This window comes from Balaenoptera physalus (assembly GCF_965194825.1).
Source record: "Balaenoptera physalus genome assembly, chromosome: 5".
In the NCBI taxonomy this organism is placed as follows: Eukaryota; Metazoa; Chordata; class Mammalia; order Artiodactyla; family Balaenopteridae; genus Balaenoptera; species Balaenoptera physalus.
In genome coordinates, this window is record NC_138884.1 from 120,449,711 (window position 1) to 120,470,881 (window position 21,171).

General features: G+C 40.6%; 2 protein-coding genes across 7 annotated transcripts in view; both read left to right on the forward strand.

Moving 5' to 3' along the window:
* SEC24B (SEC24 homolog B, COPII coat complex component) overlaps positions 1-6,395 on the forward strand; it is a 93,548-nt gene extending 87,153 nt beyond the window's left edge. For all 6 annotated transcript variants that reach the window (XM_082462754.1, XM_082462757.1, XM_082462753.1 and 3 more), the window contains 2 exons: positions 5,142-5,245; positions 5,489-6,395. In XM_082462754.1, coding sequence (XP_082318880.1) covers positions 5,142-5,245; positions 5,489-5,603 — 219 coding nt within the window. In that variant the 3' untranslated portion in view covers positions 5,604-6,395. The remainder of the gene's footprint in view (positions 1-5,141; positions 5,246-5,488) is intronic.
* A 617-nt stretch (positions 6,396-7,012) lies between these two features.
* Positions 7,013-9,027, forward strand: LOC309660881 (RNA-binding protein with serine-rich domain 1-like; the record flags this gene model as incomplete). The annotated part of the gene is made up of 2 exons (XM_082461952.1): positions 7,013-7,049; positions 7,428-9,027. 2 exons carry the CDS (start codon positions 7,013-7,015, stop codon positions 8,099-8,101), a joined length of 711 nt encoding a protein of 236 aa, XP_082318078.1. The 3' UTR covers positions 8,102-9,027.
* Positions 9,028-21,171: the final 12,144 nt, after the last annotated feature.

Here is a 21,171-nt window from a genome sequence, read left to right on the forward strand (position 1 = left end):
TTTTAGTTTTATTGATCTTTGCTATTGTTTTCTTTGATTCTATTTCATTTATTTCCGCTCTGATCTTTATGATTTCTTTCCTTCTGCTAACTTTGGGTTTTGTTTGTTCTTCTTTCTCTAGTTCCTTTAGGTGTAAGGTTAGATTGTTTATTTGAGATTTTTCTTGTTTCTTGAGGTAGGCTTGTATAGCTATAAACTTCCCTCTTAGAACTGCTTTTGCTGCATCCCATAGGTTTTGGATCGTCGTATTTTCATTGTCATTTGTCTCCAGGTATTTTTTGATTTCCTCTTTGATTTCTTCAGTGATCTCCTGGTTATTTAGTAACGTATTGTTTAGCCTCCATGTGTTTGTGTTTTTTACGGTTTTATCCCTGTAATTCATTTCTAGTCTCATAGCATTTTGGTCAGAAAAGATGCTTGATATGATTTCAGTTTTCTTAAATTTACTGTGACTTGATTTGTAACCCAAGATGTGATATCTCCTGGAGAATGTTCTGTGCACACTTGAGAAGAAAGTGTAATCTGCTGTTTTTGGATGGAATGTCCTATAAATATAAATTAAATCTGTCTGGTCTACTGTGTCATTTAAAGCTTCTGTTTCCTTATTTATTTTCATTTTGGATGATCTGTCCGTTGGTGTAAGTGAGGTGTTAAAGTCCCCCACTATTATTGTGTTACTGTCGATTTTCTCTTTTATAGCTGTTAGCAGTTGCCTTATGTATTGAGATGCTCCTATGTTGGGTGCATATATATTTACAATTGTTATATCTTCTTCTTGGATTGATCCCTTGATCATTATGTAGTGTCCTTCCTTGTCTCTTGTAACATTCTTTATTTTAAAGTCTATTTTATCTGATATGAGCATTGCTACTCCAGCTTTCTTTTGATTTCCATTTGCATGGAATATCTTTTTCCATCCCCTCACTTTCAGTCTGTATGTGTCCCTAGATCTGAAGTGGGTCTCTTGTAGACAGCATATAGATGGGTCTTGTTTTTGTATCCATTCAGCAAGGCTGTGTCTTTTGGTTGGAGCATTTAATCCATTCACGTTTAAGGTAGTTATTGATGTGTTTGTTCCTGTGACCATTTTCTTAATTGTTTTGTGTTTGTTTTTGTAGGTCCTTTCTTCTCTTGTGTCTCCCACTTAGAGAAGTTCCTTTAGCATTTGTTGTAGAGCTGGTTTGGTGGTGCTGAATTCTCTTAGCTTTTGCTTGTCTGTAAAGCTTTTGATTTCTCCATTGAATCTGAATGAGATCCTTACTGGGTAGAGTAATCTTGGTTGTAGGTTCTTCTCTTTCATCACTTTAAGTATATCATGCCACTCCATCCTGGCTTGTAGAGTTTCTGCTGAGAAATCGGCTGTTAACCTTATGGGAGTTCCCTTGTATGTTATTTGTCATTTTTCCCTTGCTGCTTTCAATAATTTTTCTGTGTGTTTAATTTTTGCCAATTTGATTACTGTGTGTCTCAGTGTGTTTCTCCTTGGGTTTATCCTGTATGGGACTCTCTGTGCTTCCTGGACTTGGGTGGCTGTTTCCTTTCCCATGTTAGGGACGTTTTCGACTATAATCTCTTCAAATATTTCCTCAGGTCCTTTCTCTCTCTCTTCTCCTTCTGGGACCCCTATAATGCGAATGTTGTTGCGTTTAATGTTGTCCTAGAGGTCTCTTAGGCTGTCTTCATTTCTTTTCATTTTTTTTTCTTTATTCTGTTCTGCAGCAGTGAATTCCACCATTCTGTCTTCCAGGTCACTTATCCGTTCTTCTGCCTCAGTTATTCTGCTATTGATTCCTTCTAGTGTAGTTTTCATTTCAGTTATTGTATTGTTCATCTCTGTTTGTTTGTTCTTTAATTCTTCTAGGTCTTTGTTAAACATTTCTTGCATCTTCTCGATCTTTGCCTTCCTTCTTTTTCCGAGGTCCTGGATCATCTTCACTATCATTATTCTGAATTCTTTTTCTGGAAGGTTGCCTATCTCCACTTCATTTATTTGTTTTTCTGGGGTTTTTTCTTGTTCCTTCATCTGGTACATAGCCCTCTGCCTTTTCATCTTGTCTGTCTTTCTGTGAATTGGTTGAATTGGTGGTTTTTGTTCCACAGGTTGCAGGATTGTAGTTCTTCTTGCTTCTGCTCTCTGCCCTCTGGTGGTTGAGGCTATCTAAGAGGCTTTTGCAGGTTTCCTGATCGGAGGGACTGGTGGTGGGTAGAGCTGACTGTTTCCCTGGTGGGCAGAGCTCAGTAAAACTTTAATCTGCTTGACTGCTGATGGTTGGGGCTGGGTTCCCTCCCTGTTGGTTGTTTGGCCTGAGGCAGCCCAACACTGGAGTCTACCTGGGCTCTCTTGTGGGGCTAATGGCGGACTCTGGGAGGGCTCACGCCAAAGAGTACTTCCCAGAACTTCTGCTGCCAGTGTACTTTTCCCCACGGTGAGCCACAGCCACTGCCCGCCTCTGCAGGAGACCCTCCAACACTAGCAGGTAGGTCTGGTTCAGTCTCCCCTGGGGTCACTGCTCCTTCCCCTGGGTCCCGATGGGCACACTACTTTGTGTGTGTCCTCCAAGAGTGGTGTCTCTGTTGCCCCCAGTCCTGTTGAAGTCCTGCAATCAATTCCCACTAGGCTTCAAAGACTGATTCTCTAGGAATTCCCCCTCCCGTTGCCGGACCCTCAGGTTGGGAAGCCTGACGTGGGTCTCAGAACCTTCACTCCAGTGGGTGGACTTCTGTGGTAGAAGTGTTCTCCAGTCTGTGAGTCACCCACCCAGCAGTTATGGGATTTGATTTTACTGTGATTGCACCCTTCCTACCATCTCATTGTGGCTTCTCCTTTGTCTTTGGATGTGGGGTATCTTTTTTGGTGAGTTCCAGTGTCTTCCTGTCGATGATTGTGCAGCAGCTAGTTGTGATTCTGGTGTTCTCGCAAGAGGGAGTGAGAGCACGTCCTTCTACTCTGCCATCTTGGTTCCTAATCCCAGTTCTTCCTTTCTGTTTTCCCTTGGCAACCACTAATTTACTTTCTATCTCTACGGATTTGCCTGTTCTGGACAATTCATATACAGTATATGGATTCACACAATATGCAGCCTTTTGTGTTTGACTTCTTTTACTTCTCACAGTGTTTTCAAGGTTCATCCATGTTGTAGTATGTATCAGTAGTTCATTCTTTTTTATGACTAAATAATAGTCCATTGTATGAATATACCACATTTTCTTTGTCCAGTCATCTGTTCATGGGCATTCGGGTTATTTCTACTCTGGGGCTGTTGTGAACAGTGCTGCCATGAACAATTCATGTAGAAGTGTTTGTGTGAACATCTGTTTTCAAGCTTTCTTGGGTATGTAACTAGGAGTGGAATTACTGGGTCATATGGTAAACTCTAAGTTTAACTTTTTGAGCAACTGCCAAACTGTTTTCCAACAACTTTAACTTCTCTAATTGAAATTATTTTGCTGATAACAAACATAATTTTTTCAGTAGGCCTTTACTGTATGTGTGTTAATACCAAAGAAATATGATTCTGAAAGCAGTTCTCTATACTTAATGGAAAAGGCCTACCTTATTGTAAATATATCCTTTCTCCTAAATGAATATAAAGTCAGTGTGATTCTTACCATATTTGCTGTTTGATTTATTTTTTTAAATTTGACACATTAATCCCAGAGTTCATTTCTAAGACTCAACAAATGAGGATAATAAGGAAAAGTTTGAAAAGAGAGAATACTATCAGCAAAGAGGAAAGCATGTGAAAAACAGGTCCTGCTAAATAAAATAGTAAACTTTATTTTATAGCTGTATTTATGCACTGTGATACTGGCACAATAAACATATCAGTGGAACAGAACAGAATACAGAAATGGATCTAATTCATGAAAAATAGAATGCGGTAAAGATTGCATTTCAAATCACTGAAAAAATGGAATATTAGAAAAATAATATTTATTATATTAAAATGGGTAAGGCCTTTGTAAGTCAGTGGTAGAAAAGGTTAAAGACTCTGAGAGCATAAAAATAAAACATTTCTATCTGGTAAAATAAATAAAGCCAAAAGACAACCAAATCAGAAGATTATTGGTAACTCATATGACTGGAAAGGGGCTTATTTCTCTAGGATAAGAAGTTCTCTTAAAAATCTTTAAGAAAAGGACACCCATACTCCCTCAAATAAGAAAAGAAAAATAAGAATGCTTTGAACAGGTAATTCATGGGCAGAAAATATAGTAGTGGCCATATGAAACAATGTTCAACTTCATTTGTAATTAAGAAAACAAAATAACAGCATAGCATTTCTTTCATTTATCAGATTTTTGCCAGCTGGTAAAATTTTTTTTAATTTGATAACAGGCAGTAGTGCAGAGGGAATAGGTCAACAGGCCTGTCAAATACTATGGATTGGACTCTACATTTACACAGTCTTTTGGAGGGTCATTTGACAATGTCTGTTCAAATTTAAATCACACAGTGTATGAAACAGTAAATTATTTACTCCTAAGAATATATCCTATAGGTATATTCATGGAAGAATTTATATGTACACATATACTTGTAGCATTAAATAAGTAATATCTATGCATCTATTAAAAAGAATACAACCTGAAGAGAGAATAATGCGCAAAGAATAGACTTTTTAGGCCTCTAAAATAGTCTTGCATATAGTGTTAAATATATTTACACATTCACACTATTCTTTAAAATTGCTTGCCCTTAAATTTTAAGGACTAAAGAAAGCATAAAATTCCCTAAGAATGCCTATTATGAGAATAGGGTATAATGTATAGTTGTTTATAAGTGAAATTGGAACTTAGTGATAGCCCCCTTCACTTGAATACTTTAGAAGAAACATACAAAGTGTAGCACAATATACGTGAAATACTAATCATTGTGTATGTTTTATTGACTTGTCTGGAAAGAAGTATAATATTCAGGTAAAATATCAGTCACATACTTATCATTAAGTATATCTTATGACTTAGAAAAATATAAATAGCTTTATCAACAGTGTAAATCTCATGTGTTTGGTTGCTGCTGTTTGGGCTGGGAATCGAGTGCTGGCAGTTGGTTGGTGATAGTGGCAATCATGATTGAGTCCTAACACTGCCTAAGTCTATGAGAAAGGAAATAATCTCCTAATCACATTTTTTACCAGACACATCTTCCAGAGCTAGACACCCTTTCATCAGAAAGAGCTAGATCCTTTATAACCTGGCTTAGAGACAACAGACCATTAAACCCAATTCTTCACGTGGTAAAGTAAGTACTTCTATAACTTAATTATGAAATTGTCTTATCCTGTCCAATCTATGTGAAATTGTTTGTCTTCAAAAGCAAATTTTAAATAATAATATCAAAATACATTCTAGTGGTAGAATGCTATTACTTGATTAACATCCCCTATTCATTTTCAAGTCCCTATGAATTAGTAATTTTTTTTAATGTATAAGTATTCTTTTTAATAGTATGCATTATAGATAAAAACCCCTTTTTCTTCTTCAGAGATGAGAGTCCTGCCAAAACAGAATTTTTTCAACATTTGATTGAAGACCGGACTGAAGCCGCATTCTCTTACTATGAATTTTTGCTTCACGTTCAGCAGCAGATTTGTAAGTGAAGTGGAATAAAATTGAATAAGAAGAAAAAGGTCTATAACCTAGGTAAAGCGTAATGTGTCAGAGAAGCACATAGGAAATTTGAAATGTAGGCATTTGTTGTTACAAGAGACAATGTGTAGCATAGCACCTGGTCTGAGGCTTTGGCAAAAGGTAAAGAGGAACAAAGAACGTGACAGATTTTCTTCATCCTAAATTAATGGTAATGATGATGCTGTTTCGCGACGTATATTTTGAATTGGTTTCCACACATTTCCTGTAGTGCAGCAGTACAGTGCTCTGTTCATTGCAAGCCGGCAAACTTACGTAGTTACGTGGGATGGTATGTCATAATGTAATATTAGATAAACTCCCTTTTCTTATAATTAATATAACATTTCTGGACTTGAACTCTGACAAGAGATGCCAAAAGGCAGTGGTACCGTGTTATTTGTTTATATGAATTACTTTTTAACAAGGAATGATTCATATTCATTAAATGAATTCAATATTTTCCCTGTAAAAACAATAGAGTTTCAGTACCTGAACTATAGAAAAAATATATATATAATGTACATAAATGTTACATTTGTAAAGAAAATGTAAAAATGTAACTACAGAATATGAATTGCTTAAACTGTGCTGCATTGTTGGATGACAACCCTTTTGGTGGCAGTTAGAGAATGAGGTTGACGAATGCATATTACGAATTGAGTCCACAAAAGAAACAAAAAACTCTTTGTAATTCTGTTAAATCTTTTATGTGGATTTATTTATGATCAGCCTACTAATTAAAAATATTTTGCTTGACAATATGGCTTGGTGTTTGTGTGTTTGTGGTGGGGGAGAGCTGGTGGTATTTTTACATATAGGATGTATTGAATTTACTGCTTGGGGAAATGCAGTGATACCACATTTCGCTAGGTAATGTATGTGAATATGTTTTCATTAATTTGTGGACATTACCAAGTACTTATTCTGTTTGTATTCTTAAAAAACACTACTTTCAAAACACATGTGATTATTGACTAATCATAACCTTAATTTGTTTTTCTTGGTTAAATTAGGCATTTTTTCCTGCACATTCATAGCAAGAAAATTTTTATAACATTGTGACTATCCTGTTGAATTGACTTTAAGATTACCATCTTGAACTTTGAGAGTGATTTCATTCTGATGGAAAAAAACCCCTCATTTACTAACAGCTTATTTACTATAAAAACTGTTCCTGATCCATTAGCTTGTAAATAAAATTTTATTATAAACACTGTAAAAGTCCCATTGATGAACTTTGGAAGGAAAAAGGCTCTCGATCTGCGTGGTGAGTGATTTCTACCGGTTTGTGTTTGGTGGACCTCTTTTCTTTGGATAAAAATAAAAGTACTCTCTCGCATTCCCTGCTAGAAATGAGAGGTTAAATGACTCACCCCGGATGACGTTACTAATCAGCAGCCGAGCTAATAGTAGAGGTCAGATGCTCTGCACGCCCACCACCTTCTCCCAGCCATCCCCACACCATGCTGCGTCCAGGAGGGCACTCTTGTGGGACGCGAGGAGCGACTGCAGTACTCCAAGGGCAACCAAGTACTGTAATTTTACAATGCAAAGTATCGTGTTTCTACTTTAAGAAAGATGAAATGTTTTGTCTTTGGATAGTTTGTTCCTCATTTAACAGGTATTTATAAGTATTAATACTTGCTAGATACTGTTCTAGGCCCAAAACACATAAAATCCCTGCTTTCACAGAGCTTACACTCCAGAGTGAGCATGTGGAGGACTGGGGGAAAGACAGTATGTTTATATGTCAGGTGTGGTGAATGCAACGGAGAAAAATAAAGCCAGATAAGGAATCCAGAATGCTGGTTTTAGCACGGGCTCCAGCAGCGGCTGCAGCTCACCTTCAGCATCGAGCCGCTCCGGAAGTTCCAGCACCTCCCGCAGCTCCAGCTCCAGCTCCGGCAGCTCCTCCGGCTCTCCGAGCCCTTCTCGGCGCAGGCATGACAAGAGGCGGCGTTCCCGCTCCAAATCCAAACCACCCCGAAGAGATGAAAAGGAAAGGAAAAGGCGGAGCCCTTCCCCTAAACCCACCAAAGTGCACGTTGGAAGGCTCACCAGGAATGTGACCGAGGATCATATGGAGATATTCTCCACCTATGGGAAAATTAAAATGATCGACGTGCCTGTAGAAAGGATGCACCCCCATCTGTCTACAGGCTACGCATATGTGGAGTTTGAGAATCCAGATGAGGCCGAGAAGGCGCTGAAGCACGAGGACGGAGGACACATCGATGGCCAGGAGATCACTGCCATGGCTGTGCTGGCCCCCTGGCCTCGGCCACCCCCCAGGCGATTCAGCCCTCCCAGGAGAGTGCCGCCACCACCTCCCACGTGGCGCAGGTCACCCCCACAGATGAGGAGAAGGTCGCGTTCCCCTCGGCGCAGGTCCCCCGTGCGCCGGCGATCCCGCTCTCCTGGCCACCACCGCCACAGGAGCCGCTCCAGCTCCAGCTCCTCCCGATAAGCAGGGCCACCGAAGCTCTGCCCTGTGACTTGTATCCCATCCAACTCACCCGTGTCACTTTTCTAGCCGAAGGAGGATCGGTAGGAAAGAAATCCCTAACTCGGGCAGGCTTCCAAGGTGAAGGCAGTAATTGCTACATTTCCCCTAGCGGCAGAGTTCTGGCTGCAGGAGGGTTGTTGGTTTGGGGTCGTGCTTATGAAGATGCCCTCCAGTTTTCTGGCTAGAAGGCTTCCACATTTCTAGTTCCTGAGAGTCAGTTTAGTGGCAAAGCCCGCAGGGATGAGCAGGGGCCTCCAGGAGGTGGTACAGCCCCAGCCTGGGAGCATGTTTTCCCATTCCACAGGTGTCCTGGGGCCGATCTGGTGGCCTGGTCACGCCCTAACCTGTTGGCCCGCAGGGTCCCACAGGAAAGGTGTGCTTTTACGCAACTGCCGTTCCTGTTAGCCTGGCCCTGCTCCCCTGCTCGAGTCCTTTTCCGACCTCTAGGGCCAAATACCCAAAATGGTTCTTTTCACGTGTACTCATGTCGTGCACACACACACACACACCCATGTCTCCCTTTCTCTCTGAAACTGGTAAGTTGAGAGTCAGCTCTGTCGGGTCATCACAGAACCCCTCCCCCCACCCGGTTGTGTTGGTATTCATGGTGGTCGTGCAGGTTACCTTGGCAACGTGTACATTGTTTTTTTGGCTTTTATTGTACAGTCAGTACTGTGCATTTTCTGTCTTGAGTTTTGTAACTTTGTAGCATTTTAGATAATATTGTGTTTGTACTTTGTCGTGTAGAGAAAAGAATTGTGTTGAATAAACCTAAGATTAGAGTGCAGCTCGAGGGTTGGGTGCACTGCCTCCTTCCTGCCCCTTGGCCCCAAAGGCAGCTTCAGTTGTGAGGTAATTAAACATGATTGTCTTAAAAAAAGGAAGAATGCTGGTTTTGATAGTAACTAGGGAAGGCCCTTCTGAAAAGGTGACAGTTGAGCAGAGCCCTAAAGCCATGTGGCTGTCTGGAAGAAACCGTCCAGGGGGGAACCTTTGCAGTGAGTGAATGTGGAAGTTAGCATCTGATCACTCTGATTTTCCCTCTAAAAGAAGCAATTGTAGTTACAGCTGCGAAAGGGGAAAGAGTGTGAGAGGTTCCAAGAAAGAGTCGCCTAGGAGAGTGAGAGATCCGACTGACCAGTGGCTTGCGGTAGGATTGTCAAGCAGCACCGAGGGCCCCTCTTGCGATGTGAGCCGTGAACTTCAAGTGAACCCGGTGAGCATGCCTCTTCCTTCTAGCCACATTCACTGCCTGGTGGAAAGTTGGATTTAAGTTGGAACAGAAGAGCAAGGGAACTGAGCATGTATACAAGGAAGCTACTCTGTCATTTAAGTGAAAGGGGCACCTACTGAGTGATGGATAGAAAAACGTCGTGGGCTTAGTAGTTTGGAGGTCCTGCTGAGGTCAGAGAGCTGTTAGGGTATGGATACCAGAGGGAATGAGCTGGAAAGATAGGAAGTGGTGGTCCGGATATGGGATGCTTGAAATTGAGATTTGGGGGGAGTTTAATCTGGATGTCTACAAATGAGGAGCAGAGGGATGCCTGCCTGGGGTTGGAGATCAGCAACAGCCGCCTTGAAAGGCTTTGTCCTCTGCAGACAGCCGGACTTCAGTTAGAGAGTGTGAAGACTGACATCAACAAGGACATAGGCATGAGGAGACTGACCCTCATGGGGAGCGTACAGATAATCATCCTCATCACCGCCTGTGCAGCAAGTCTCTGGCCATTTGTTTTGTGAGGCGGGAAGTTGACAAAAGGAAGGGGCATGCTTACCAGGAGTTCTCTGAGCCCCTTTTCAACTAACTGAAACTGTCATTAAAGTCAGCAGTTTAAGAGTATCCCAGGTGATGTGAAAACCTCCTAATCCCTTACTAGAACCATTGTTTAATAGGAACATTCAATTTGATTTATAGTTTACATACTGCTCTTAAAGAATATATCCATAGCACAAATCAAGTGCATTGATGGAAAAAGAATTTTATTTATGCATTAATGTATATTTGTGTGCTAAAACCTATTTGAAAGCCATTTATAGCTTGAATCTGTTGTAGTCAACCCATGAGGCTATAAAATGCACATATTAGCAAAGTGTTAAGAAAACTGAGTCCTCTATTCAAAGTAACTTTTGAAGACACTAAAAATACTTTTAAAGGCCAAAAGAAGATGAAAACTAATGAAGCTGAAAACAACACTGAAGATATTATTTAAGTGGAATTGCTAATTACTGAAAGAAGACAGTTTAAGATTTTAAAAAAAAAACCTTATTCTTTAGCACATGAAACAGAGACCTCCTGAAAAATAAAAATGGTAGGTAGATATTTTATGAATCACTCATCTTTTATCTCTAAACTCAGAGATGGAATCTGCAACAACCAAAAAATTGGGTATCCTCTTCCTCCTGCCTTCTTATAATACCTATGAGCAGCAGAGAAGTTAGCCTCGATTAGGATACACAGAGGCTGTTAATGCATTGCCTTCTCATGGGTCATGAGCTGATCCAAAAATGAAAGCCCTTTCTTTAGTTCCCATTAGTAAGCAATGCACAGTTTTGTAGATTTTCATTTCAATTTTGGGGCCAAAAAGCATTGCTTACCAGTAACCCACTAAATGAGTTGTTACAGATTGCTAAATTGGTAGTCACAAATGAAAATCACTGTTTTATTAAAGATTACTTGACACTCTACTTCTGTTCTCCTAAGAAACCTGGTTCCTGTGCAAGTTTGTAATTTTGCAAAAACTCCCCAAAGTGCGTGTATACAGATAACTGGGTCGCCACCTTCTCAGGAGCTTCTTGGGTGAAATCTGAAACATGCCTCCACGTATGCAGAGGGCAGGGAGAGGCCGAAGAAAGAGGCAGCCACTCCAGATTGGTAGGTGGCAGTTTTAATAAGCAAGGGAACTTACTTACAAGGCTTGTCTTGGGTGGCCACAAAACCAGTAGGACTCCGCACCTACCTGCCAGAATCTTAAAAGTTTATAGAGAGACCTTAACTGGCTTCGGTCACGTACACAGTCCAGGGAGCCTCGACACCGCATTTGTGTTTCAGGACTGGATCCTTGGAGCAGCTGCTGGGAGCAGGGAAAGCCAGCAGGATACAGAATCCAAGGATAGGGGAGCGGGTGGGGAGCCTCCAGGTGCCAGGGTCAACTGGCAGTCACGTCTTTTTGATGGCCTCCTCCAGCAACAGGTGCTGTGCCACAGACAGTCTGTCAGACAACGGACAGAAACTACCCTACAGCTGGTGATCAGTCAGTTTCTTATGAGTGCATCATCACTGCTCAGACATGTTCATGGTTTTTGTGACGATTTTTGTTTTTCAGGTACCTATTGTTTTAGCTCAATAGCCAATTAATTTGTTGATAATTTGATTAGAGTGTAGTGATGTGTATGCTTATTTTTACACTATAATTGTCTAAAACTAGATTCTAAAATATACTTTTTGGTAGACGTAAAATGATTATACTCTCATTGTTAAAACAGAAATATGTATAACCTACCCTTCTACCTTGCTTATACACTCACTTTTAAAATATATATATATTTCTTATTTATTTATTTGGCTGCACCGGGTCTTAGTTGCAGCACATGGGCTCCTTAGTTGTGGCATGCAAACTCTTAGTTGTGGCATGCATGTGGGATCTAGTTACCTGACAAGGGATCGAACCTGGGCCCCTTGCACTGGGAGCGTGGCGTCCTATCCACTGCGCCACCAGGAAGCCCCTCTGCCTTGCTTGTAACGCTTTATTGATGATGTGGCTGGTACATGTGTGCTAGTTTAAGTAATTTGTAAATATAATTATTAGGTTCTTTTAAAGTTAATAGGCTATGGCTTTATAATATTAAATCATGGTTAAGCCTATTCTTCTCTTTAGAAATAAATAAAAAGCAATTTCTATATATTTCTCTCAATTCTTTATTACATTGAAATTTACTTTAGGTCAGGGATTTTACCTTGAGTCTTTTTAATACTTCTTGTCTCCCAACTCACATATCCCCAAGCTCCTGTCCTTATATAGCTACATAATAGAAACACATTAAGTTAATTTAGTGGAACACTTATTAGCCTTTCTTACAATGGAGTCATTTCAGAATGACCCTTGGGAAAGCTGTAAAACACTGTACTAGTTTGGAAAGCCTGTCCCATTTTTAATGAAATTTTTATGGAATTTTTTCTACACTTACTCCAATTTCTTTCAAATCCTACTCTTTTGGGACTTAACGTTTTATGACTTGCATAATAACAATAGGAAAGACCTATTAATATGCGCGTCCTATTGAAACCTGAGTGATTTTACTAGAATGAAAGATACTGTGCCTCTAGACTATCTCTTATTATCAGAAACTGATAGGTAATTATTTGCAGAGTCAAGAATAACAGGGAGACGGAGAGATGAAGGAATAAGATGTTTAAGCAAGAAAGGTCAAAGCTTAAAGCTGAGTTATTTAATTAGGACCCTGAGTACTGTGTCCCCAAGCAAATAAGGGGTCTGAAAAGGTGTTTTTCCCCAAAATCTAGTGAACCTAAGTTGTCTTCATAGAACTTACCACAATCTTTTGAGTGATAGTTTAGGAAGGAATGGGAACCAAAGTGGGATGGAGAATGGGTAGGAACCAGAAGGGTAACTCTGAAAGTAAAAGAAGATTGATTGTACATCACTATAGGGGCTGCCCTTCTTCATGTCCAGGCTTTGCATGTGCTGCTCCCCTTACTTGGAAACCCGTTCGATCCCTTCCTGGCTTCACTGACTGAACCCCACTCATCCTTAGAACTCAGCCTGAAGATCACCTCCTCCTGGCAGCCTTTCCTGACCACTCCCCCTCCTATGTGTTTCCATAACACCTTCTGCTTTTCTCTGCCATAGCCCTTGTCAGCGTTATCATTGACATTCTTCTTTAACACAGGAACTATGTTCTCTCTTAAACTAAGGCAAGTGCCTCCCACCCCCATGCCTGGCACATAATAGACATTCAGCAAATGTTTGTTGATTCAGTTTTAAATGATTCTAAGTTAGAGATAAAATGAGTTGAAGATCTGGAAACAGAAGTAAAGAAACAGTCTCTTTTGGATGAGAGAAGAAACATACTATACCATGCTAGATGGAAATTGAAAGAAAACCAGATGGATGGAATGGGAATAGTGCCAGAAGGTGGATATAAACCCCATGAAAATTCAGGAGTGTTACCACCTCTCAGGTTTCTGGAGCTTCAGCGGTCTGAAGCATGTTGCAAGATAGCCTCCAAATTGAAAGCCAAGTCACTCCTCCCAGGTCACCTTCCACAACACCTCGCACAATGCTTGGTGACTTTTGGGGGTCTTAGAAGCTACATATGCCCCATTTCAATGTGCCACTCTGACCCATTTACCAAGTAACTGGTAAGGCTGCCAATCTGCAGTACAGTCAGAGCAAGAGAAGGCTCTACATCAAGGAAGGCTGTGGTGCAAACCGCTCTGCCCCTTGGGCTCTTTTGACCCAGCAAGTCTAACTGGAGTGTCTGTGGCAAATGTGAATGCCATGCGGGGCTCAACTGGAAATTACAGACCTCTCTAGGGTTCGGGAGCACAGCCATATCTTCTGCAAAAAAAACTTCTCTCTTTGAGAACAGCTCCTAGACTGCTACTGAGCTGTGCACTGCAAGACGCTGGATGCCTGAAGCGAGTAATAAGATTGCGCGTGCCCAGCAGCAGTCTATCACTAGATGTGAACAGGATATAAGGTACCAGGCTCAGCCGTCCTGAAGCAAGCTGCATAAGCAGGTGGCTCAGATTCTTACGGCCACTCCTGCTGCATGGCCACCTTCCCTCAGTTCACATCCGTGGCCGCATGAGCTATTTCCCCCTGATCAGTTAAAGACGGAAGAAAACAACAGAGCCTGCTTTTAAGACAAAATTATGGCACCAACTGGACTGCTGTAGGACTAGTCTAGTGGTGAAGGGAAATCTTTGCGGGCAGAACTTCAAGCCATACATTTGTCTAGACAATGAGACTCCCAAGAGATACAGGCCTATACAGCTTCATAGGCAAGTAGCTAACGGCTAGTTAAATGCCCAGGGACTTGGAAGGAACAGGATTGGAAACAGGTGACAAAGGTTTAGAGAACAGGTATTTGGATGGATTTCACGGAGTGACACTGTGAAGATATTTGTATTCCATGTGAATGTACACCACAAGGCATCTGCAGCGAAAACTGTCCACCTGAATCAGGTGGACAAAGTGAGCCATCTGTGAATGTCAGCCTCTTTCCTTAGTCACCCCAGTATTTGCTCAGTGGCCTGTGTACAGATTTGCTATACTTGCGAGGATAGAAGCTATGCTTGGGCTAAATACTATGGGCATCCCCTCGCCAAGGCTGAAATGGCTACACTAGTGTATTCCTAACCTGTCCTCAGCTGAGACCTACTTTGATTTCTCAATACGGCATTATTCCTTGGGGAAACAAGGCGCCACATGATAGCAGGTTAATTACATTGGACCCTTCCATCATGGAGCAGTTTGTCCTCAGTGGAACAGACACCCAGTCTGGGTATGGATTTGCCTACCCTGCCTGTAGCATTTCTGCCAACACCACCATCTACGGGCTTACAGAATTACCAGATCTAAGGATCTAAGGATGAGTGGGATTTCCACATTGTTTCTGATCAAGTAACTCATTTCATGGCAAAAGAAGTGTGGCAGTGGGAATTCACTGGTCTTGCCACGACCTGTCACCCCCAAAAGCAGCTGGCCTGAGAGAAAGGTGAAGACAAAGTTAGAGTGACTTTTGATGTACTGTCCTACAGGATGCAATATATGCTTTGATTCCGAAACCAGCATTTTTCTCCCATAGCCAGAACACAGGCCTGAAAATCAAGATGGGATCAGCATTCCGTCTTAACCTATTCACAGAATTTTAGGGTCTTACTCCCCAAAGGAGCATGCTTCTGCCAAGGGACACAATACTGTTCCTACTGAATTGGAAGTTATGACTACCAGCTGACTACTTGGGGCTCCTTATGCCAATAATCAGAAAGGGATTTATCCTGATTTTGAATAGGAATTAATTTGCTGCTATATAATGGGGTAGGGAGGACTATATCTGGAACCTATAGAATTTCCCAGAGTGCCTCTTAATACTTCTATGTTCAAAATTAATGGAATACTGGGAATTCCCTGGTGGTCCAGTGGTTAGGACTCCATGCTTCCACTGCAGTGGGCACGGGTTCGATCCCTGCTTGGGGAACTAAGATTCCACAAGCCGCACTGTGTGGCCATAAATAAATAAATAAATAAAACAAGAAAAGAATGTCAGCTTAAAAAAAAAATTAACAAAATACTACAGTAACCCAGTAAAAGAAGGGGTCACTGATGACTCAAACTCTTCAAAAAATTAAGATTTCTGTCTCCCACTAGGTAAAGAATGCCAACCAACCTCCTGTACCGTGCTAAATAGAAATTGGTAAACGATCTGAGAGGTACAATGTGAGCAAATTTGAGAGTGAAAAGGAAGAACTCGATTCTAGCCCTGTATCTGTCATGTTATATTAGACCAACTCCAGGAGAAAGAAGTGTTAGAGAGCCAAACAGAACACAATTTGAGCTCTAGCCCCTCTGCTAGCTGTGTGACCTGGGCCAAGTCCCTAAACTCTTCTGAGCCTTAACAGTCCTACTAGAGATGATAATTTTTTTTTTTAATTTTTAAAAAATATTTATTTATTTAGGCTGTGCTGGGTCTTCGTTGTGGTGCACGGGTTTAGTTGTGGTATGTGGGATCTTAGTTCCCTGACCAGGGATTGAACCTGAGCCCCCGGCATTGGGAGCTCGGAGTCTTAACCGCTGGACCACCAGGGAAGTCCCTAGAGATGATAGTTCTGTGGTAAGAGTTTTGTGAGAATGATATGGAACAAATGTGTAAAGTTGTACATGTAATAACTGACATATACTAAGTACTCATTGAACGTCAGTCAATGTCTTGGCAGAATCGCAGCACAACAGTAATAGTAGCGATGATCTGCCCACGTTGAGCCTGCTTTCTGCCCTCGTATCACAGTGTCACTTTGCCTCATACCTACCAGTTTCTACCTTCACTGAAATTCTTCCCTGCCTGAGACTAAGGACCAAAAGTTTTAGTGCTAGCTACTGCCACCTTAACTCCCTTTTTCCTAGGATTCATTTGTTAACCACACTTATATTTGCTGCAGACCACCCAGTACTGCTGGATATACAGAAGCAAGCAGTGTTTGTCCATTACATCCATCTACCACTCGACTTCAAAATTTGATGCTCACCAGAGAGCCAAACTTGTTATGCTAAGTTTTCTTTGATATCAAGTTTTAACTTTCTACCTGATAATCTCTTTATTAGGAGAGAGTTATGAATTCTTATGCCTCTGGGCCTTTGAACACGCCGGAGCCTCTGCTAGAAACACATCCTCACCTCTTCATTTGACTAGCTCCCATTCCTCCTCCTGTTATTCCTGTGCTCTGATGTCAGCCTGACCCTCACCCCGAGCCTAGCTGGACCTCCCCGCTAATTGGGACCTTGGGCCCTGGTCTTTTTCCATTTATTCCGCTTTAATTTCTTGTTCTGTTAACTTCCCCACTATGTTCTATGTGGGCAAGAAACTCATCTTTTTCATTCATCACTCTATCATCAGAGCCTTGAACAATATCTGACACACCCTTGTGCACGTATAACCAGAAGTATGTGTGATTTTGTTCTTCTTAAAGTGGTTGAAGTTTTAAACTTACAAGTCCTGTTTTATTTTTCATCCTTTCATTCATTCATGAAATATTTAAGAACCTACTTTGTGACAGGCTCTGTTAGGTGATGGGTTTAGAGCAGTGAACAAAACAGACAAGGTCCCTTCCATCATGGAGCTTGCATTCTAGTTGGGGGAGACAGATAAAAAAATAAATATAGGTGATGATGAAATGCTAAGAAGAAAAATAAAGCAGAGAGAGGGTTACAGGCAACGAGTAGGAGGTAGTGTGGCCAGACTTATCTTTTAGGGTCTCGCAGGCTATGGTGAAGCCTTTGGGTTTCATTCTGAAAGAGGTGTAACGCCTTCAAAGGGCTTTGAACAGAGGGGTGATGTGAACAGGAGACAGCCAGCCAGCCTACTCTAGGAGGCAGAAGAGAACAATTCATGAAAAAAGCAGCCCCCAGCATAGTTCAGATGGGACGTGTTTGGATTAAGAGAATGTGAAATTTAGGAATTGACCCTGGCGGCTTGGATCAGTTTTTACTTGATCATTCTTTTATTACACTACTGGTTCCATCTGCTAGCACTTCACTTAAGATCTGTTTTATTTACTTTATAAGTAAGATTGGTCTGTGGCCTGCTTTTATCGTGTTTACTTGTTTCACTTTGATATCAGCATTATGCTAGTTTTGTTAAATGAATTGGATAGCTTCCCATCTGTTTTGATGCTTTGGAACAATTCATATCAGTTAGCTAAAGTTTAGGTATATAAGATAGGTATTATCTATTCTGGAAGTTTTGGTTGAACTGGCCCAGTAAGCTCTGGGCTTGGGACATTTTTCCAGGTAGATCATTAAACACTGTTTCAATCTATGACTACTGGTCTCTTCAGGTTCTCTTTGTTGAGCCAAGTTTGGTTTTTATAGTTTTAAATTGATTGATATAAGCAGTTACTGGGGGTTAGTTTTTCTATCCTTTCTGTTATGTATATGTATTCCTTCTTTTTTCTTCATCATTCTTGTGTTAGGTTTGTCAGTCTTCGTGCCTTTAAAAAAAAAAACAACTTTTGGTTTTATTGACTCGCTCTATTTTGGGGAGAGTTTGCTTTAGAAAAAAGGTAGAGGAAGTCTGATTCATTTTCTGCTTTTACCTTTATCATTTTCTTCCCACTATATCCTTTAGGCTTATTTTTGCTATTTTTATAGCTTCTTAGATTGTAAGCTTAGTTTACTTTCAGACTTTCCTGTTTTCTAATAAATGCATTTAAGACTATACATTTTCCTGAGTAGTGAACATTTTGATATTAAGTGCTTTCATTGCTATGAAGTTTTAAAATAGTTCTCAATTTCCACTTATTTCCTACTTAATCCATGAATATTTTTAATAAGTGTGTTATTCAAATTCCAATGGTAGTGATGCCTTACCTTCTAATTTCATGAATAAAGCTTATATGTTAGGAAGTTAAAAATATATTTTTGAGATTTCCTCTGAGGCCTGACATATGGTCATTATATTATGAATCTTCCCTACGAGTTTGAAAATAATATGTATTTTCATTTGGGTACTAAGTTCTTTATGACTCTAACTGTTAAAAATGAAAGCCTAGGAATATTCTTCTCTAGTTACCTCTAGAATTCAATCAGCGTAGGGACCTCCAAGTAGGATACTCGAGGGGACCCCTCAGCCAGTCCGCCTCTCCACTCTGCAATCCAGTGCTGCTTGCATCTGCAGAGGATATATGGAAGTTGCTAGATTCAGATGATTTTACAAGTAAGACCAGGTGACATAAATATAAAACTTTTTTCGTAAATAAACTTTCCTTCTACCTTGACTGACTCTAGCCCCGTTGCCAATGGTAGGCAAGTGATACCAATGGTAGATAATCCAGTATCGTTACTGGTCAGCTGATCTGTGAAAAACTGAGTTCTCAAATGATAGTTTGAGGACATAAGTGAATAACGTCTGCAAGGGCCAGTTGTATGAAAGTCAATGAGGAAATTTGGGGACCACCTTTATTAGAAGTTAAAGCACAAATCTGGGTATTCATGTCCTCATTAAGGATCTGATGCCAGGCTAAAACTAGGGTGGGGCAACTGAGGTACTTGCCTTGGGCACCAAGTTTAAAGGGGCACCAAAAAACTCAGTCATTGAGATAATATTTAAATGTAATATTTTAAAAAATCGAAATTAATGCAAAAAATTTATGATGAACAGAGTATCAAAATTGAAAATAAAGAAAGGATTTGACCCTGCAATTGATTCACCTCCCTTCACCGCACCCTAATCCCAGCTGTGGCTATGAGAAGGTCAGGTGGTTAAGCGATGTCAAAAGAGACAGGCAATGTAAGGTCAAGGTTATCTTGGGGTCTTGGAGTTGAAAAATCTTGGCATCATAGTTATACAATTCCAGGCTTGACTATATGACCTTAGATAAGTTACTTACTTAACCTACTAGTTTCTTCATCTGCGATAGGGAGCTAATAACACTAATTTGTAAGGTTTTTATAATAACTAAACAAGATAACAAAGTGCTTATGCCTGACCCACAGAGGCAGATCCAAGTTTCATGGAGCCTGAGTTTATAGAATTTGGGAGACCTTCTTTAAGAAAAATAATAAAAAAATTAGGAATGCAAAATTGGCATGGTAATGAGTATTTAGAGTGAGAAAATAAGTCATAAATAAAATTTTTTAAAGCACAAAACCCCCCAAAATAAAACATTTAAAAAAATTAGTTGCCCCTCACATCACTGTAATACTTTTATTCCCCCGACAGATTTTTGGCTACATTCCCTTTGACTGCCTTTTCATAGGGCAGCAATTTTGCAATACTTTCTATAGAGAGAATAGAAAAGAGAATAGAAAAGATAATTTTCTCTAGCATGTTGTTTTGTTTCATATCATTATAGTTTAGAAAAGTGTCTCTAAGCTTTACAACTCACTACTGGCAATGTCTTGTCAATTCTTAAAGTGTTTTTCATATGTGAGCTGTAATATTTGGAAGAATATGCCACAGACCAGCTTCTGGGCATTCATTTCACATGTCGCTTCTTTTTACTAGACTCACACTCTAGTAATTTGGGGGGTCAGCAAAGTGAGAGAGCTCTGGACACTGCAGGTGGAAAGGCTGCTGGGGCTGCCCTGTCCACATGGTGGCTCAGCGCACGTGGGTCACTTTGGTGCACAACACACTTCACCACAATGTGTGGGAATCTTGGTGAGACAGAACAGTTACTCCGAGCTAGTTCATTCATATACTTACATATTAGAACCTCTTCACATTTGAATCTCTGCTTTCCCTTTTCAGAAAAAAACAAACAAACCATAAACAGCTTTGTTGGTGTCATTTATATACCACAAATTTCACTCAAAGTGTACAAATGATTTTTAGCAAATTTACAGACTTATGCAATAATCACCACAAATTTCGCTCAAAATGTACAAATGATTTTCAGCAAATGTACAGACTTATGCAATAATCTCCACAATCCAGTCAATTTAGGACGTTTCCATCACCCCAGAAAAAGATTCCTCATGCTTGTTTGCCTCACTCCCAATTCCACCTCCAGCCCCAGGCAACTACTAATCTACTTTCCATCTCTATAGAGTTGCCCTTTCTGGACATCTTATATAAATGGAATCACATTGGTTGTTTTAAAGGCCCTTCCTGTACCTGTTTTCCATCTCTTTAGTCCTGAGGTCTCTGATCCTTGCCCTCCAGCCCTGGCAGGGCTCTTCCTTCTCTGCATATTGTTATCCTTCCCATCTGGAGCCACAGCTCCCGGACTTTTCTTCCGTCGCATTGGTTTTAAGTTGTTCTTGCAATATCTCTTCCCGTCTATTGGCATAGTTTCATCTATTCATTGTTGACGGAGTCTCTCATTTAAAGCAGGTCTTGTGCTAGGCACTCTGACACAGCACCTGCCCCTGCATTTATAATTGAGCTGGAGGGCCAGATATGAGTGTAAATAAAAAGTGTGATAAGTTCTACAAAATAGACAGGCACTAAGTGTTATGGAATGGTTTGGAGCAATAGTAATAGCATGTACTGATGACTTAGGTGTCAGCGAATCTGATTTAGCTTAAGCTTTCAGGGGTCTTCACTTGCACAAGCCTTTCCCAAGGCACCTGGTGAGGCGTTGGTCCCTAGCAGTGCATTCACTTGGTAATATGTTTTTGTAATATTTCTAAAAGTAAAATATTTTAACTGGAATCGATTAAGACCACTGTCTCTTTCCTCTCCAACCACCCCTCTGTCACATGTCCCCTTGTGTCAGGTGGCTGAGTGGCCACGGCCATTTTCAAGATCCAACAAAAAGTAAGTTGAGTTGGAGATACATTTATTTTGGG